Here is a 17,959-nt window from a genome sequence, read left to right as displayed (position 1 = left end):
TATGAGATGTCTAATTCATCCCCAGTCACTGTATGTGTGCGTGCACGTGTGTTGCTTCTGAGAAAAAAGAAAATGCGTCTGTGTCTTGAGAGTCAAATTAAGGCAGCATACAGTATAAGAGCTCAAGCACATCAGTGTTGTTTCCCAAGTTCTTATTGACAAAGCTTTATTCTCTCTGATGACCACACAGCAACAATCTCCGCGCTCTCTCATTTATCACAAAGAGCTAATGAAGAGGACTCTGGGCAGACCCACGTATGCTTTTGAAGCAAGGCAATATGTTGTAAGTGTGTGTGTGTGTGTGTGTGTGTGTGTGTGTGTGTGTGTGTGTGTGCGTGCGTGCGTGCGTGCGTGTGTGTGTGTGTGTGTGTTCGGCTTCAGTGAGCACCACACCAGATATGTGTGTGTGTGTGTGTGTGTGTGTGTGTGTGTGTGTGTGTGTGTGTGTGTGTGTGTGTGTGAGAGAGAGAGAGACAACAGGTGTGTATTTGGCGTGTATAAACATTGAATAGTTGTGGATGTGTGTGATTAGTAAAAGCCATGTATAACACAGGCAGTAGCCTCATTAATAATTGTCTGAGGAAATTTTCACCATTAATGAAGCAAAACATGCTCACAAAGGAGGCTAGTGTCTGTGTTTGGCTCAGTATTGATCACATGGTTGTGACATGTGCAGAGTCGGAAGAATGATTTTAGAAAATGATGACTTCATCCCTCATCACATGTGCCAGCTTGGGGTCTGCTGTGTCTCGCAGCTGTTTCAGGGCTTCCCCACTGAGCATCTACAAGGGGTCAATTCACAAAGTGTCACAAGCACCTGAGGATGTGAGAGTTATAAGGACGCTATTTATGATACTGAGGAATTACCGCTCTTTACTTATTAAACCTCATGTGGCTGTATGACACGAGGTGCTGGTTACACTTTGGGTCTGGGTCCAGCTTACAGTACCCAGAATTTACCCCTCTGGGGCTTTCTTTGTGCTGGTGTGCCATAGTGCAGCAGTGTTATCTGTCTGTAATATAACTGTTGATCTGTGTCTGTCTCAAGAACAAATCTAAAACGCTCTTTACGGAAAGCTGCAGCTTTTAAGTGGTCCCATGATAAATCACACATAAACTTAGTAATAAAACAAACCGCTAGAGACATAAATGTAAAAATGAACAGCAGTTATTGACTCAAGCTGCTAATTTATAGGAAACCCACTGTAAACAAAACCGAAAGCAACCGACAGCAGAAAAGAAGTTATGCTGCTCGTCAGGTAGCGCTGAGAAATCCTGAAAGCCAGGCTGATGAGTGCAAACAGTTTTGTTCAAAGGAAAACAAGTCCTCAATGCAATGATGAATGCAAAAGTCGAAGCTAGCTTAAAAGGCTAATTTTCACATTTTTTTCTGGCCTGTTGTTAGAAAGGGAGCATAAAATTGGAGTATAATGTGTCGTACAGAAGCAGACCAGCTTAGACTTTTTAGCTAATTATTCTATAAACATTTTAATTTCACAAAAACATCAAACATAGCTTTTATTTAAATTGTGAGAAAGAATATGAAAGGATCTTTTGGACCAGCTTTACTTGATTCTTTCACTTCAGTTTTTATCAACTTTCAGACAAAAATTTCTCTTTTTCATTTCCGGATACAAAGTCCATATATGACCCACCGGTGACAGAAGCAAAGGCCTGTGTCTTTGCCTGCACTTCTACAAAGTAGTTTTTATACATGTGAAGGTGTGTGTGTGTGTGTGTGTGTGTGTGTGTGTGTGTGTGTGTGTGTGTGTGTGTGTGTGTGTGTGTGTGTGTTGGGTGGGGGGGGGATCACATAGCAATGACCATAAAAGGCCATTCACAGGTGGATGACTTGATTAGTGGATCTAAGTGAGTAGAGCTCCTCGGTGCACCAGCATGTGACCTTTTAACAGGATTACAAGTCATCTGCTCTGGCTCTACCAACCAGTTGTTGTTGTTAACCTGCTCTGTTCTTTGTATTCAGAACCATATCCTCTCCAAAGTCCCTCGCCAAATTCTATCGCTGTTTTAATTTTTGGCTTTCACTGAGCCACTTGAGTTTGCAAAATTTAGAGACCCGTCTATTTCTAAGCTGTTCTTCACGAGTGTGAATATTTGGTTTCTGAAAGCATCTCTCCAGTTTGTCTGTGTACAGTATCTGCCTCCATGTCAACATATGGACCTGCTAATGTGGTAACATGCTTTTGGCGCCCTCTGCTGTGCCCTGTGTGTCATTGTGTAGGCAGCAGAGCGGGATCAAGAAGTAAAGGGTACATTGTCCTCTGTCGTCGTTGTCATTCTCCCTCTACTTCTTAATTTGCATCTGTCTTCCCTTAATTTTTCTCAGTGACTTCATGCTTTTGCAGTAGGTTGGCCTGTTAGCCAACTTTTCTTCCCATTTCTCATGAATTCATCATGTTAGAAATGTTAAACTTCACCACATGAAAAAAAAGAGCGGGGTCTTAGTAGCTAAAATCGTTTCTGATAGAGCTTTTTTTGTAATTACACAGCTAGTATATAAATCAGATTCTTGAAGTTTTAACTACTTTACCCTCTTTTCCTTTTATGGTGAAGTCTGGCAGAGTAAAACATTATTATAAAACTATTTTTGTTGAAAGGAAAATAAAACAAATGGCCGTAATATTCTCCTCATGTTGACTTTTATCTGTTGTCTGTTTCTCTCTCCTGCTCTTCGCCATTTTTCTCTCTTCTCCCCCCATGAAGCTTTCTCTCAAGCTGGTAAGCATGACCGTATAACTGCACGACCGTAGCGGCATGACCATAGCACGCATGTGACGTCGTCCCAGTAACACAGTCTCAATAACGTTCTGTACGCTGATTTTTTGGTGTGCTCTTTTTTTTCTCATTTTATTTGTTTTGGATCTAATTTAATTATTAATTAAGTTTTGCTGTAACACAACAATGGACCTGAGACTCACGTCGCTGTCTCATTTTTGTGTTATGTTTGTTTGTTTGTTTTTATGTTGTGATTGTGTTCCCGTTTTGTCTCTCCCAAAATGTGTCTGTGGTCTCTGTGATGCAGATCACACTCAATTCCCACGTCCGGAATCTCATTGAGGTGATCAGATTTACTCTGTGTTTTATTTGTCTGTCCTTTAGTCTGTCTCGTAGTCCTTCTTGTCTCAGCTGATTGTATGTCCCTGTAACATATACTAATTGCCGATCTGTAGAAAGCGAGCTCCTGTCCTTACACTGCATGCCACTTCGGTTCCATTTATTGATTTATTGATATTTTTGTGTGTGGTTTGTAAATCTAACACTAGCGAGGATTTCCTCAAAACATAAGGATTAGTGAAATTGTTTAATACTTTTGGGAATCCTTTTCATATTTTGAAACATTCAGTTTATGGTTTGTTAAGGGATAATAGTGATACACACTGGAAGTACTGGGAAACAGCTGTCCTGGCTTTATGCAGAAAAACCTAAAAGTTCTCTAACAGTACTTTATCTGTTTTACCTGTTTAAATATGTGAAAAAAAAACCCCAAAATGGACTAATTAGGTATTGGCAATAAGACGAGAAACTCATATCTGTTTTTAGGGCTAACTGGTATATCCCAGTTGGAGAAATGGCCTGCCTGCTTTGCCTGTGACTCGCCTTTAGTATCAAAGCGGATCAGAGAGAATCTCTTTGTGTTTCTGGCAAACAAAACTAAAAAGCTTTAAGTGGATAATTAAGCAAAATTCATTTTCAAAAATCCACATGAGTCCGAGTCGTGTCTCTCCATGTTGATTTGTAAGTTGCTTTGCACAGGGGGAGTGTTGATGGGATGGTGCATAGCTTCAAAGAAGAAGTAGTTGATGTAACATAACATCAGAGTATCGCCCTTCATGCAAGGCAGAAAGGAGGAGATCTTCCCCTCTGGACAGCCGTTTCCCTGTCCTTCCAGTCTTTATGTTAAGCATATTTGTACAGACATGAGTTTCTTTTCTGAAAAGAAAGTCAACAAGTGCATTTTCGCAAATTTTAAACAGTTTAAAATTTTTTTTTAAAATGTTGACATTTTACAGCATATGCTTGGTTTGTTTTTGTACGTCAGTGCCTGAGTCAAATAAGACTGATCAGTTTGAACCTTTTCTAACAGTCCATCAACTTTATTGACTACAACATCAAGTTACTAAATGCCTGCATATAGTTTTAGTTTGTTTATTGATTAAATTTAATCACGTAGAATAAATTTACATTTAGATCGTAGTGCCTCACTAGTCTGAGGATACGTGGATACGTAAACACTAATGAGTCATTTCTGTACTGTGATGTTTCACTGATACGAGAGCATGACATGCCTGCATGCTGACTGACAGATCTTTGTTGTGTTGCATGCCTTTAAGTGTTGCATGCTGATACGGGGAGAAGGGGTAAGGTTGCCGTGGTAACTATCTGGCTCATGTGATGTGAATCCTGACCTCCAGGCTGTAGATCCAGCATTTATTTCCTGTGGTGCCACTGTGACCCATCTCAATGAGATCCAATCACAGGCCTTGACCTCTTCAGTCCACACAGTTCAAAGATTTTCTGCCGATATGTCACTATTTTCGTTCTTTTTTTCCAGCTAATCATAAACTCACTGAACCACAATGCTGCCCCAAATGGAGTAACAATATAAAACAAAGGCCTCATTGCATCTTATTGCGAAATCCTATCATTAAAACCTATGGATAGTCAATTGTTTTTAAACAACAATAGTAGCTTGAACGCAGTATATATATATATATATAGGGTCCAAAAAATTAAACCATGTATCAAGTAAGCTGTACTGCAGTACCAACATTTCTGAGTTATTCCAAGACTTACAGAAGCAGCTAGTTAATTACCTTATCCTTACTGATCAATTTATTTATTAGTTTTGATGCTTTGTTTACAGATGTTTACAGAAAGACTGAGAGGCAGCGGAGCAGCATGACTCATTCTATTCAGTATTACAGTCTCAGCAGGAAACATGACTCCTGTCAAGCCAACCTCTTGCAGCTCATATAACCTTCATTTTAAGAAAGAGCCGTTCCTGTCAGAGAACAGATCCATTAGCTAGCTGACCCTGAAACACTATATGCAATGAAAGGATGTGGCCAAAACGTTATTACATTTCCGTTGCATTTACAGAGCTCTAAATTAGGTGTGGCGACTGAATAGGTGAAAGGCCTCAAGTCTACAGAGCTAAACATCCTAAATATCACAGAGTGTGTTAGAGAGCGGCTGCAGTATCTCCTTCAGTGATTCAGTTAAAGCCTAACAGGAGCTCCATTTATTTACCCTGATACCCATTTATCCCTGAGTCTTGTTTCACAGGGTTAAAAAAAAAAATAGAAAAAACCCCAAAAACAGAGAGAGATACTGCACCTATCAAAAACTGATTCCTGCTAAGGCACAAAAAGGATTACTGAAGTTGGTTATTTTCTTTGAGTATTTAAAAAAGTTTCCATGGTGTGATTTTTTTTTTTCAGGGTTCTGTACCGGAGGACTTCAGTCACCTGCCGCCAGAGCAGAGGAGGAAGAAGCTGCAGGGCAAGATCGATGAGCTGAGTAAAGACATACAAAAAGAAATGGACCAGAGGTATTCAGAGGGGTTTTAATCTAGCGTTATAAATCTTTCCATTCTGTTCTGAAGCCTCAAAGACTTACAAATACTTGCTCTTCCAGAGATGCTTTGACTAAGATGAAAGACGTGTATATAAAGAACCCTCAGATGGGAGACCCGGCCAGTGTGGACCCCCGGCTAACAGAAATAGGTCAAAACATTGAGAAGCTCCAGTCTGAAGTACAGAAATTTGAGGTAAGTTCAGTGTCTGTCTGAGCCCCTATTCCTTTTTGAGTGTTAATGTTGGCAAGGCTGTGTTGTTTGGTTTATCTGAAACAGTAAATAATGAGGAGCTCAGACACACATCTCCAGCTGGGGTAATTCCAAAGAAGACTGTCGCTTATCCATATTAGGAGAAGATGCAAGGCAGCTGCAGGGATTGGCTGCATGTTCCATGTTCTCTGTGCAGAGAGAGAAGTCCCAGAACAATGGCCTGGTTTAACCGTGTAAATAAATGGGGGAATGCAAGGATGAGGTGTTCGTTCTGTGCTAGGTCCTTGCCGAATGTAAAGTTATCACAGATAAAAAGAATTCCTCAAGTTGTCATTCGTCCAAGTTGTCATGTAATAAAAATGAAAAGCTAGAGCCAAATAATGATTGCGTGTGTTTCAGGGCTGGTTAGCAGAGGTGGAGGAGAGGATGCCGTCTAAGAGTGATTCACACCGGAAAAGCGGACTCTATGAGACCCAGAATAGCACAACAGTGAGCAACAACTGTGCACAGGACAGAGAGAGGTATGGTATACTTTGGCAAAAAGCAGCCACAGAACCCAGAGTTTGTAACACACATGACTTTTTGGGAAGAAATCGATGTGTGTTTTCACAGTATATTTACTGTGTGTGTGTTGGCCCCTGAGCAGCCCGGATGGCAGCTACACAGAGGAGCAGAATTCAGAGGTTCAGGTCAAAGCCCAACCCATCCCCACCCCAACCACCACGACGGAGTTCGATGACGAGTTTGATGATGAGGAGGTCCTGCCTACCATCGGCACCTGCAAAGCCTTGTATCCCTTCGAAGGTAACTGCAGCCACATTGGTTTAAAATAAAAACGGTCAATGTAAGTATGAAGCCTGCTCGTTGGCTGGTGGCTGCTGCTGAGGTCCCGTTATTTCTGGAAATAAGCTGAACCTGAGTCTGATGGAAAACGGATGGAGGAGTTTGTTTCCTCTGAATGAGGAGGAGTAGGGATGCGATCTTTGTGTTCAAATGTGTGGAGGAGTATGAATAAAAATACACTCATTTCTCAGTTGCACTATTTCAAAATCAAATTTGGAAAATTATTCAAAGCTGCTAAACATAAAGCTCAGTGCATATAAAGAGGCGGTAAAGATCTATCTTACTTTAGCTGTAGCGATTGCTGGGTTAACGGTGAAATTGTGGTTCATTGTATAAGTTAAACTAGTTTTTCAGTTGTTTTTCAGTTTTTCAGACCTTTGATGAGTCATAATCATGAATATTAGAATAGCAGTAATAAAGTAATTCTGTAATACTGCAGTCATTCTGGAGGGTTTTTCTTTCAGCAAGGCTACATAACCAAATGCTACCCGCCCTACTGGCAACAAGAAATGAGAGAAAAGTCCCAGGAATAACCCCAGTCCCTACTGTTGCAGATTACAGTCACGTAAATGAATTACAGTTACACATATTTCCAGAGAGCTCACCGCCCTGTATACCTTGTGTTTTGGCATAAAACCTTCATACTCAAACATTTGTTCAAAAGTAAAAAAGGAGTGTACTCTCAAAAAAGCAATTTGATTACAGATAAGGTTTCCACATAATTGTGTTACGCAAGTACAGCGTAAAAGATTAAACTTACTGGAATCTGGTCTATTGAGATCTACTTGAGCAAAGCACAACATTTAACAAAGCAGCAAAGTTTAACCACATAACGACATCACAAAAAACAATAACGTTCATCTTGGAGTTGTATTCCCTTAATTATCTGGTTATGGTTTTTTGTAGGGCCTCAAACATCTTGGCTCCCCAACCCCAGCCCCCCAGCTCCAAAACTGAATAAGAGGGGCTTACACTGAGTAACACTTTCCTAACTAATGTATCCATAAATGTTTACTTTTCAGAAATAGATTAAATTTAGAATTTCTGTTAAAATGGGTGGATCACATGAAGCACTACTAATTGTTAAAACTACCTGTGCTTATTCATATATGTTGACTCAGGACATGTTAAAGTGCCTGTGGAGTTTCTACAAGTAGTCTCTGACTATATCCCTGCTGTACAGCATCTGGTTTTGCTTCCTCTTTTCTTGCATCTCTGATTTTCAAAGTGCGCTACTAATCAACATGGTTCCTATTAATATACAAAGCCAGCGTTCTTATCTTCTGTTGGTTTGCGGCTGTTCTCTCCTGCAGGTCACAATGAGGGCACCATCTCCGTGGCTGAGGGTGAGCTGTTGTACGTCATAGAAGAAGACAAAGGAGATGGCTGGACACGCGTGCGGAGGAACGAGGATGAGGAAGGATACGTGCCCACATCCTACGTTGAAGTGTTTTTGGAAACGAATGCCAAAGGTGCTATGACATACATTTAACTCAGCAAGTTCTTGCTATGACAGTTTTTGTTACTCTGTATTCCATTCATGTGCTGAACGAATGGGGCAAGTTGCAGAGATTATAGATGCTAGTTCAGACACACACACACACACACAGACACTTCACGCCGCTCCACAAAGAAGGAGCAATCGGATTTGTCCATTGTGCCTCATAACAGTTGGAAAAGTTGTTTCTGGTAGCGTGAGCTGTGCCAATCAGATATCATGTCTAAGAAGTGTTTGAGGTGAAGCCTCTCTTATTCACGGCAGTGCCACCTAGTGGTCATTGAAAATAAAACATGGCACACTCAAAGCTCATGATGGCGCAAATCAGCACCTAACAGTGATCACCTGTATATTTGAGACATTCAGTATTTGATTTTCTTTTAGCTTTTAAAATGTTGAATAACAATATTCTACTCAAATAAAAACACTGTTAATTAAGACTTTGAGCCAGAACTGTGGCCAAAGCTGAATCTGTGTGGTGATAAATCAGCTGAGTGAATGTAAGCACCATGTGAAGAGGCAGTGACCATCAACTCAAAGTTACATTTTTAGACGTTATTGTGTTTTGGTCACTTGACGTACCTAAAAAGAAAGAATGCTCAATGTGCAATCAAGCAAATGTAATTTAAATCAGCTGTACAGTATGAAGACATATCAAGAGATATTTTTGTAGGTTAAACTAGATTAAAAATCATGCTGCTGCCTCTCAAGTGTTGCATGCTCTAGATAAATTACAGTGTTGTTACAACAAGAACAAGTTATTTTCCCCTGTAAGGGGTCATTTTTTAAAATATTGTCCAGTTTAATAACATTAATAGCCGCCTTATAATGTTTCCTTTTTCTAAATTCACCTTTTGATAATGACAGTGTTGGGTTGTTCTGGTCCTTTTTTGCAGGCCAGTGGTAAAAGAATAAAGGACTGAAGTATTAGCTGAAGTAAACTATGTATGGTGAGGCTGAGCTGGGATATGGAGCTGGTCATGACTCTAAAGCTTTGTGGTTTGTTTGCTTCGGTCTCTGAAGTGTTTACACTAAAAGCATGGTGTGTGTGTAGCCTCTAGGTCGTTTCAGTGCTCTGTTACTCTTTTCCAAGATCAGGGCTCTCTCAAAAATCACTCTCACTCTTTTAAAGACACAACTCACCTCAAAATAGAATTTACACATTTTTCCTCTGGCCTCTAGTGCTATTTTCTTACTGTGCAACTACATCCACTAACTGTAAAAACCATGCAGCTAGCTAACATTAGCAGAGGGGGGCACCATTGATGTAAATGGTAAATGGCCTGTATTTGTATAGCGCTTTACCCCACATTCAGTCATCCACCCATTCACACACTGGTGATGGCAAGCTACATTGTAGCTACAGCCACAGCTGCACTGACAGAGGCGAGGCTGCCGGTCACTGGCGCCACCGTGCCCTCTGACCACCACCAGTAGGGTGAAGTGTCTTGCCTAAGAACACAACGACCGAGACTGTCCGAGCTCGAGCCGGCAACCTTACGATTCCAAGACGAACTACTAACTCCTGAGCCACGATCGTACATGCTGTCACTCTGCTATGAATGCCCAGTGAGACAGTTTAGGTAAACGGGTTTTACATAAATCTGCTCGCACCAAAACAGTCTAGATCAGGGATGACAAAAGCATTTCACACTGTGGACCACATATAGCTGCATACCCATTCTACTCCTCTTTCTGTAAGTGTAAAAAAAGTCAAATTAAACATTTAAACTTTGAGATATCTTAATATAATTTTTTAAAATAAGGTGCAATTTCAACGGGACATCTCAGTTTTTTGTACATAATAAAGAAAAGCTGCTGTAGTAAATGACAGAAATCTGTTAGAATGACTCTTTGGGCTTAAATGGTAAGAAACAAATTACAGAAAAAGTTTTAGGTGTAGCACATTGGCTGCCCTGTAATTAATAGCATTTTTCTTTTGTTAATTCACAGAAAAGACCTTTTTTTTTTTTTTTTTTTTTTTTTTTACTGTATACACATTTAAAAAAAACAAAACAAAACGTTTCTGTCATTTCATTTTTTTTTCTATAACCGAATTACTTTAGTGTAGTGTGAATAGTTATAGGCTGTTTTTTATCATTAAAGATTAAGCTGGAAAACTTATAAAGAAATTTCCAAAGCTGTCCAGTGGGCCTGGTTAGGAGTCTTTGCCAGGCCGATTCTGGACCCTTGGTCTTATGTTTGACACCACAGATCTAAAAATAGTACTACAGGCCAGATATAGTATGATTTTGGGAGTTGGAGGGTCCCTTGTATCAGTTTTGAAGATTTGTTACAGCCATAGCATGGCCGTATGTGCGAGGTGTAACTCTACATCAGGTTTAACACACAGAAATTGTGAAATTTGGTGTGTGCTGTGGCGTTTGTGGGAGTTTTATCGTAACAGGATTACAGCGTGTTGTGATAGTACAGCCATTTCATTCTAACATGCATTCAAGCCCAGTGGTTTTAGTTAAACAGATGCATGTTTGTGTTAATTCAGGTCGTACAACACACGTCTTTCTTGGAGATACAGTAGTAGTACCAGTTTAATGTAGTCTCATATTTAATGCAATGACCTCCTCTCCATATCTGAATATATGGGTTGGTCTTCACTTCTTTTTAAAGCTAACTCTTCTTTTTGTTATTTTTTGTTGTTTGTATTTTCCTTTTTGAATTACAGATTCCTAAAAGTGTGAGGCTGGCTGAGGAATGGCAGGGCAAGCAGCCTCGGAGAAACCACCACGTTCCTCACATGCTCACAGAGTCAGAGAGAAAGATGACCTGAGTCTAAAAGAAAGAGAGACGGCCGATTAGAACGCATCTGAATTTTCCAAACAAACAAACAAAAAGAAAAAGTTTAGACAGAACGCATCGAAAATTTAGTACTCATAACTTCTCCATTTTTAACCCCCATTCAGCAGTCACAGCCGCAGTACACAAACGGCTTTATGTTGTTTGCAGCAACGCTTTGCTTTTTAATGAAACTAACTGCTCGCACCATGTGCGGTCATGACTGAGGCTGCTGGCTTCCCTGGCTCTGCCACTTCTCTTTTTTCCTTCCCTTTGCCCTGTGACACACAAACACACACACATACATGAAGGAGGGTGTGGTCAGAGACAGGACGGAGACCGACAGGAGCGGACGGACAGAAGAAGCAGGTGGATGAAACGCTCGCTCGCTCACTGACTCGAGACAGAATCATCCCAGCTTCATCTGACGCCACAAGATGCTCATACTCACGCCTTCCACTTAAATCAGCTCTGTATTTGCAGGTTTCACTTAACTGGAATCAGAAGAACTGAAGGTGCTAATCATCTGTCTTTGTCTCCTGTGCTTCTCATGTACGTTCGTTTGATCTCAGTGGTCGTTGGTCTTTTGTGTCACAGTTTCCACTTTCCTCCTCACCAAGATCACTTCCACATATCCAGGACCAGCTGAAGGGGCAGAACTCTAGATGATGGTGTCATCCACCATCCATACCATCCAGCCATTTCTTGTTCTGTCACTGGTGCCTGTTCCTCTCTCTGACCACACCCCACCCCCTTCCTCACCTCCACAGCCCTTCCCCCCTCCCTCAGGCTATGGCGGCTCAGGCTAGCTCCCATGGCTGCTTTAAGCCTTTTTTTGTTTTTTCTTTTCTTTTGCAACAGGGCGGGGGTCCCTCAGCATTGTGGTGTGCTGCATGCTTGCCCTGTCTTCCTCCTCGCCCCTGTGCTGGCGGGTTGGAGGAGGCGGTGGGGGTGTTAAGCCTGCTTACGCCCCTTCCCTCCAGCCTTTAAGTTCAGTTAACCCTCATTGCCTAGTCATACTGTTTGAATTAACCTGAATGCTATTGTTTGGGTTTGGTGCCTGTGGGTCTTTTTTTTTCTTCTTTTTTTTAATTACGTACATGTTTTTTCAGTCATCTGTTCAGAAAGCATGTTTCCCTGTTTTTAACAGAAAGTAAGTGATCTCAAATTTGTGTAGTTTAATCACAAAAAAGGACGATAGGAACCCAAAGTGTCATTATGTTTTTTGTTTTTTTCTTTTTTCCTGAATGATCTCATGCATAGATAGGTCAAGGTTGTTTTGTTTTTTTGTAAGTACAGTACGTATGAGAAGTGTTAGTTTGCTATGTTTTGATCAGAGCGTCTAATGCAAGTTGTTAGTTTAAAGTTAATCACCTTGTGGAAGTGGCTCCACTTGGTCCAAGCAGCACCCAAAAATGAAACCTATGAAGATATGAGTTACACCCGATGTTTGTAACAAGCTCCACCTACTGTCTACTGTATATGAAAATATACTGTGATCGTTTTCCTGTGAGTTTTTGACTGAAATGTGACAACACGCCGATCATCACCCGTTTTGGGCCTTAACCAGGTTTCACTGAGAGGAGGAACGATGCTGACGTTCGCTGTGGTATGGTGAGGAGACGAAGATGTGATTATCTCGAGGGGGCAAATTTCTAATCATGAAACTGTCAGGGTAGAGAAATGATGTCCACTGATTCCCCCTGCTCAATGGCACATAATGCACGTGATTTTTTAACATTTTTGTTTCATATATGACGAGTGAAGATTCTCTTTTTCTTCCTTTTTTTTCCTCTCTTCTTTTTTTAAAGCTGGAATGATATGTTGTTGCTTATTGTACCTGAATGGGACTAAAATCCCTTAACTGCAAACATGAGTAACCGTTACATTGTTTTTATGTTTTGGATGAAGCCATCGTATATTTGTCTAATGCAGAATTTTATGAACACTCCCCGTGTGGAGGAATGATGGACGTACTGATCATTTGGACTGCCGATGTAAGGAATGATCAAATCCCTGCTGAATCAAATACCACGTTTGCTTTCGCCCCTCTCATCGCTTCACACATCACGGTGATCAAACAATGTCTGGCAAATGATATGATTAAATCCGATGAGGCAGAGTAGCTTTAGGGCAGGCTTTGCTCTGACACGAAACCACCACAAACCTTTTCTGTCGATGCCCCAGAATAACCCGCGTGTACAGTGGAAATGGCGTGATGGAATTAGAGAAAATATATATGAGTATATAAATAAAGTTTAAAAAGGAAAACATCTATTTTAACTATGGAGAGTCTTACCATTACTTTATCTGCTTTGCAAAGTAAGACTTCTTTTCCTTTGTAAGGTCTACCAGATGGTGTGTTTTTGCACTTTTTCGTTTGTGTTCCATTCGGTAGGCCACATGCTTGTGTTTTGGAGCACTGAATACTTTGTATTGTGTTTACTGTGCCAATTAAATATGCCTGGAGAGTAAACGGTGTATTGTCTGCTTGTTTTTCTTCTCTCGATGAGCCACAAAAGTCACATCAATCACCATTAACTGCATCAGCAACTTGAACCATAAAACACAATGTGAATGGAGACAGATAAAGTGTGATGGCAGGGCTTTATGATTTAATTACTCTTAACACAGACCACTTGTAACACACTTTGTTTTATAACTAAAGATTCTTTTTGTCATTTTTATACTCGTGTTTTAATAATTTAGCCCATTAAAATGATGCAAGGATAAAAAATGACAAAAGCATTACAAGTTGTGAGGGCAAAGAATGACTTGCTCATATTTCTTCTTTGTTGGAACAACAATCCAAATGTGAAACCAGTTAACTGACTTTTTCTTACTCTGCTGTTCACCATACAAATGTGGATAATTTATTATATTATTAGTCATTTTAATGAATACATCAACCATTCCTATGATTAAAGGCACAACATTTGGATTTAGTCATCTACTATCAGAAAAGGCAACACTACCTTTTACAAGTCTCTTTTACAGCAGTGGTGTACCCAAAGCTACTCATGCCCCCCAGAGGTCTGTCAGCTTTAAACCCTTTCATCCACCCCTCCTCTCATGTTCACATGTGTTCAACAAACGCTGAACTCATTTTTCAGTCTGGTCTCTGGACTGCTTTCAGTTTACCATTTACTACAGTCAGACATTGCTGGTTAGCAAGCTGCCATTAATTTGTGACTTTAGTTGCGCTCAAACAGTTCTTTATGTTTATTGACGACAGCTGTTTACCCGTGATTACTGATGGTAATCCACACTTCACATAAAGCTAATATTTCAAGACGGCTATAGCCATGTCATTCACGTCTTTGGTAAAATATTCCATATTTCTATTCATAATTTCAACAATTTTTGCTGCTTATTTGTTTAGCTTCGCAAGCAATTTTAATGCTAACACAGATTTGCTTACCTGTAGTGGTAACAGCAGTTTTTACAACTCATACATGGCTTTAACATTCAGCATTTGGCCCTATATCCGACCCCACTGTGCAGTGGTCCACTGGGCAACGTGTAGCCCGGTTTGGAATCTGTGTGCTAATATGTACAACTGCAACATAGCCTGAGCACACTTGCATTGCTAAGCCCCCCGCCCCCATGCCACACTGCACTGTGGTTACACAAAGCTTTGTATATCAAAAACTTTCCTTTTTAGCTCCAGATGCAGTCCCACATCTCGTCCAGCAGAGGGTAGTCGTGCTCCATTCTCAGCTATGGTAATGTCACTTGAATGGTTGGGAGTGTTACACTTTTTATTGCCTTATTTTTCAGCAACAGTGCTGGAAAAAAAGGAAGTATTTTTCAGGGATGGAGCTGAAAAATAAAACGCAGATGGTTCTTGAATTATGTTTAGTGCTCACTGGACAGACCTCAGTTTGGATCATGTTGTGTTTACTTAACTCTCTCTGTCTCGTAGCATTTTATGTCCAGTGTACTTTTTTAAAAAGGTGTTCGTACTAACTGTACTGTTATTGGATTGCATCTGGCAGTCAGACACTGGCAGTAGTCACATATATTGATTCTGGACCACTAAGCTGCAGCCTGATAAATCCCAGCTGCCCCACTGTATGCAGGTGCATGCTGTGTAGCAGATGCAGCACTCACTTCCTCCACCACACTTCACCACACTTTCAAAAAGCCTCATTGGCTTTTGCTCCCTAGAACTCCCCAGTAGCCTGAAAGGGCTAAAGAAAATTAATTGCTTCAGTGGATCCTACAAGGCAAGGAAGTTTGTGTCGTCAACACGATTCAGAGCTTCTTCCACTTTGCTTTTTTTTTTAATTGGTTTATTCAGGAGCGAGTTTATATCACATGCAGGAGGTGCCCTGCAATAGCAACATTTTCATCTGTAGTCAAGTGCAGGAAGGAAGGCATGTTGCAGCCATGTGTCATCCTCAAAGTGCAACATCACACAGTACATGTGAAACAGATGACAAGAGAACAGACGAAAATTGAATTATAAGACATAACTGTAACCAGCTAAGCTCACATAAGTCATTCAAAAATAGCTAGCTTTTGAATTATTACATTAAAGGTGAAAATAAGTAGATGGCAGCAAAGCGTTACATGTTCATTTCTTTCATTCGCCTGGTTGGCAGGTTTACTTCATTTGCTTTCTGTGGAGATGATCACACCATTAAAATAGGGCCACTGCTTCTAGCTTTAAGGATTGATGATTAAAGCTGCCTCAGACTAATCTTCCATCTGTCTTGGAGCCCAAATAAGTCAGGGAACAGTCTTTACAGATTTATGGGCTAGTATCACTCACTCGCTGATGGATCCTCACACCTTTGTAGGAAGTCATGTACGTTTTATTGTAACCAACAACAAGTGAAAATGGTTTGCTGTTAGCTACACACAAACTGATACGTTGCTTTTGCTTTGATGACTCTGGGTATCCATTTACCATTTATAACATATGTGTTTACTCTATAAGGCTGGTTCTAAAGAGGCATTTTTATTGTTGTTATTTACGTTACACATTATTTCTAGCTTCCACTAGGGGGCGATACCCATAGTAACAAAAATACTTTGAATTCTTTAGATTGTCAATGGGAAAACAACCCTTGGCTCTGACCTCAGTAAACACTTTCTTGGTGAGTTTTATTGAATAAAATGAATAAAGTCAGTTTTATGAATTTTGGCCATTTTCAGTGTCGAAAATAAGGATTATTCAGGCTATGCTCACTTGTGATTGACCAAGGATGTTAGATAATGAGCATGTGGCATTTTGAGATTTATACTGTCTATGCAGTGCTCTCCTATAATACTCCATGGCTTTGTTCATACAGTACAACTGTTAGTTGCTTCAGTGTTCCAACACCCTCTAATAAGAAACACAGCAGTGCAGCAGGATGAAAGTAAGGCAGGAGAAGATTCTGTTCTGCACAATCAACTGACTATTCAGTCCTAAAAATTGGACTGAATGTGGATGCTGATGCTATGGCTCAAGGGTCTGTCAGACCACTAGTTTGTTCCAGGCTTTACAACACTGTACAAATATAAATGGGGCACAGAAGCTGGGAATAATACTTTTACTGTAATGGCACAAAGAAGTTGGCATTTGCTTTCTTTAGTTAGTAATTGCCATGAAATCTGCTAGAGGTCATATCCAAGTTAATACGCATTGTGACAAGTTGGAGCATCAACTAAGAGTATTCCCGTCAACTTTCAGATCTATTTTGTTTGCAAAAGATAACGCCTGCTGAACATCAGCATGTTATCTCTTTCTTTTATCTTTGTTGGCTTGTTAGCATGCTGACATTAACATTTAGCAAAAAGCATAGCATGCTTACAGTAGCTGGTTTTTATTTTCTGAAAGGTGTAGATTTAGATTTAGTATAATCTTACATCTAAATGACCCTGTTATTCTTTACTCAGACCTCCTCTGTAATTTTACTTATGTAGCCAGAAGTATGAACTTAAGTAAAACCATATATTTGATGATTTTAGAGTGATCTCCACAAAACCCCTCCAGAAAAAGATGGTCTCATGACTTGGACTTTGGCATGATGACTTCAAAGATTCAAAATCCTTGAAAATCCCAAACTGGCCAACTCTTCATACGTCACAAATTTAAAAAGGGTGTCGACTTGAACACTCTATGCTACTGTTGCACTGTCAGGCTTTTTCCAGCGAATCAATAAACCTGGTGTATAAATTCAGCAGCTTGTTTGGAGGTTTGTAAGAGACTTTTTGCCACTTACCACAGTCTGCTTTACCTGCTGCTTTCGCTCTGTTCCATTACTGCTATGTTCCTGTCTTGCCTGGAGTGAGAGCAAGCCGCCTGATGGGGAAAACACACCTCTGGAGATCAGCCCAGTCTGTCCCATCATTAACAGCCAGTGGGGGCTGGCATCCATCTGTGAAATGAATCAAGGCTGTCACCTCATAAGCTACCTTTGCAGCTTGTTTCATTCATTTATTCATGTATTTTTTTTACTTCGAATTTGGCATTGTAGTTCAAAAGGTCCTTTCATTTTAGTGCTGTTTGAGCATTTTTCATGTGTTAAGTCACCACAACCTATTTCAACTTCCTGAACAATTATGATTGCTACATATGATCAAAAAAATATTTAATGTTACTACATGTTCTTCATGTCCTTTAAGCGATGCCAGCCGAAAGGCCCTGCGGGCCTCGTGGACCTCTTTCTCCTGTCCTTCTGATGACGCTGAGCGTTAATACAGCGCAGGTCCACACAACGAGGAAGGCTTTTCACAGGTTTTGCAATAGCAACGTCAAATTAATCCTGAAACGAGTAAACAGCTTTCATTTGTGAACAGCGCTCAGCTCCTGGCCTGCCGCTGCTCCGTCTTTTTCACTGGGACCATCTTCAGCTTTGGCAAATTTCTCAAAGCCAAAATATGCTGAATCCTTCCCAAAGGTATGACAAATGTGGGAAAGGAAGACACAAACCACCAGTCAACAAAAGAAGCTTGGCCACCTCAGACCACTTGGTGGATATCAAGCTTTGCAGACACAAAGGCCATTAATAGCCAGTGCTTCA

At 40.5% G+C, this 17,959-nt stretch overlaps 1 protein-coding gene across 22 annotated transcripts in view; it reads left to right on the top strand.

Moving 5' to 3' along the window:
- fnbp1b (formin binding protein 1b) overlaps window positions 1-13,419 on the top strand; it is a 55,473-nt gene extending 42,054 nt beyond the window's left edge. For 8 of the 22 annotated variants that reach the window (XM_085280094.1, XM_085280092.1, XM_085280082.1 and 5 more), the window contains 8 exons: window positions 2,725-2,739; window positions 3,044-3,079; window positions 4,353-4,379; window positions 5,463-5,572; window positions 5,659-5,791; window positions 6,209-6,330; window positions 6,456-6,613; window positions 7,966-13,419. In XM_085280094.1, the coding sequence (XP_085136220.1) occupies window positions 2,725-2,739; window positions 3,044-3,079; window positions 4,353-4,379; window positions 5,463-5,572; window positions 5,659-5,791; window positions 6,209-6,330; window positions 6,456-6,613; window positions 7,966-8,144 (780 nt within the window). In that variant the 3' untranslated portion in view covers window positions 8,145-13,419. The remainder of the gene's footprint in view (window positions 1-2,724; window positions 2,740-3,043; window positions 3,080-4,352; window positions 4,380-5,462; window positions 5,573-5,658; window positions 5,792-6,208; window positions 6,331-6,455; window positions 6,614-7,965) is intronic. The other 14 variants (XM_085280087.1, XM_085280088.1, XM_085280100.1 and 11 more) reach the window with 5 other exon arrangements.
- Window positions 13,420-17,959: the final 4,540 nt, after the last annotated feature.

This window comes from Mchenga conophoros, linkage group LG7 (genome assembly GCF_057382185.1).
Source record: "Mchenga conophoros isolate Kocher_MC1m ecotype Shallow Benthic linkage group LG7, M_conophoros_male_GT1.1, whole genome shotgun sequence".
Classification (NCBI taxonomy): Eukaryota; Metazoa; Chordata; class Actinopteri; order Cichliformes; family Cichlidae; genus Mchenga; species Mchenga conophoros.
Note: the sequence above shows the minus strand (reverse complement) of the source record. Positions and strands in the feature narration are given on the sequence as shown.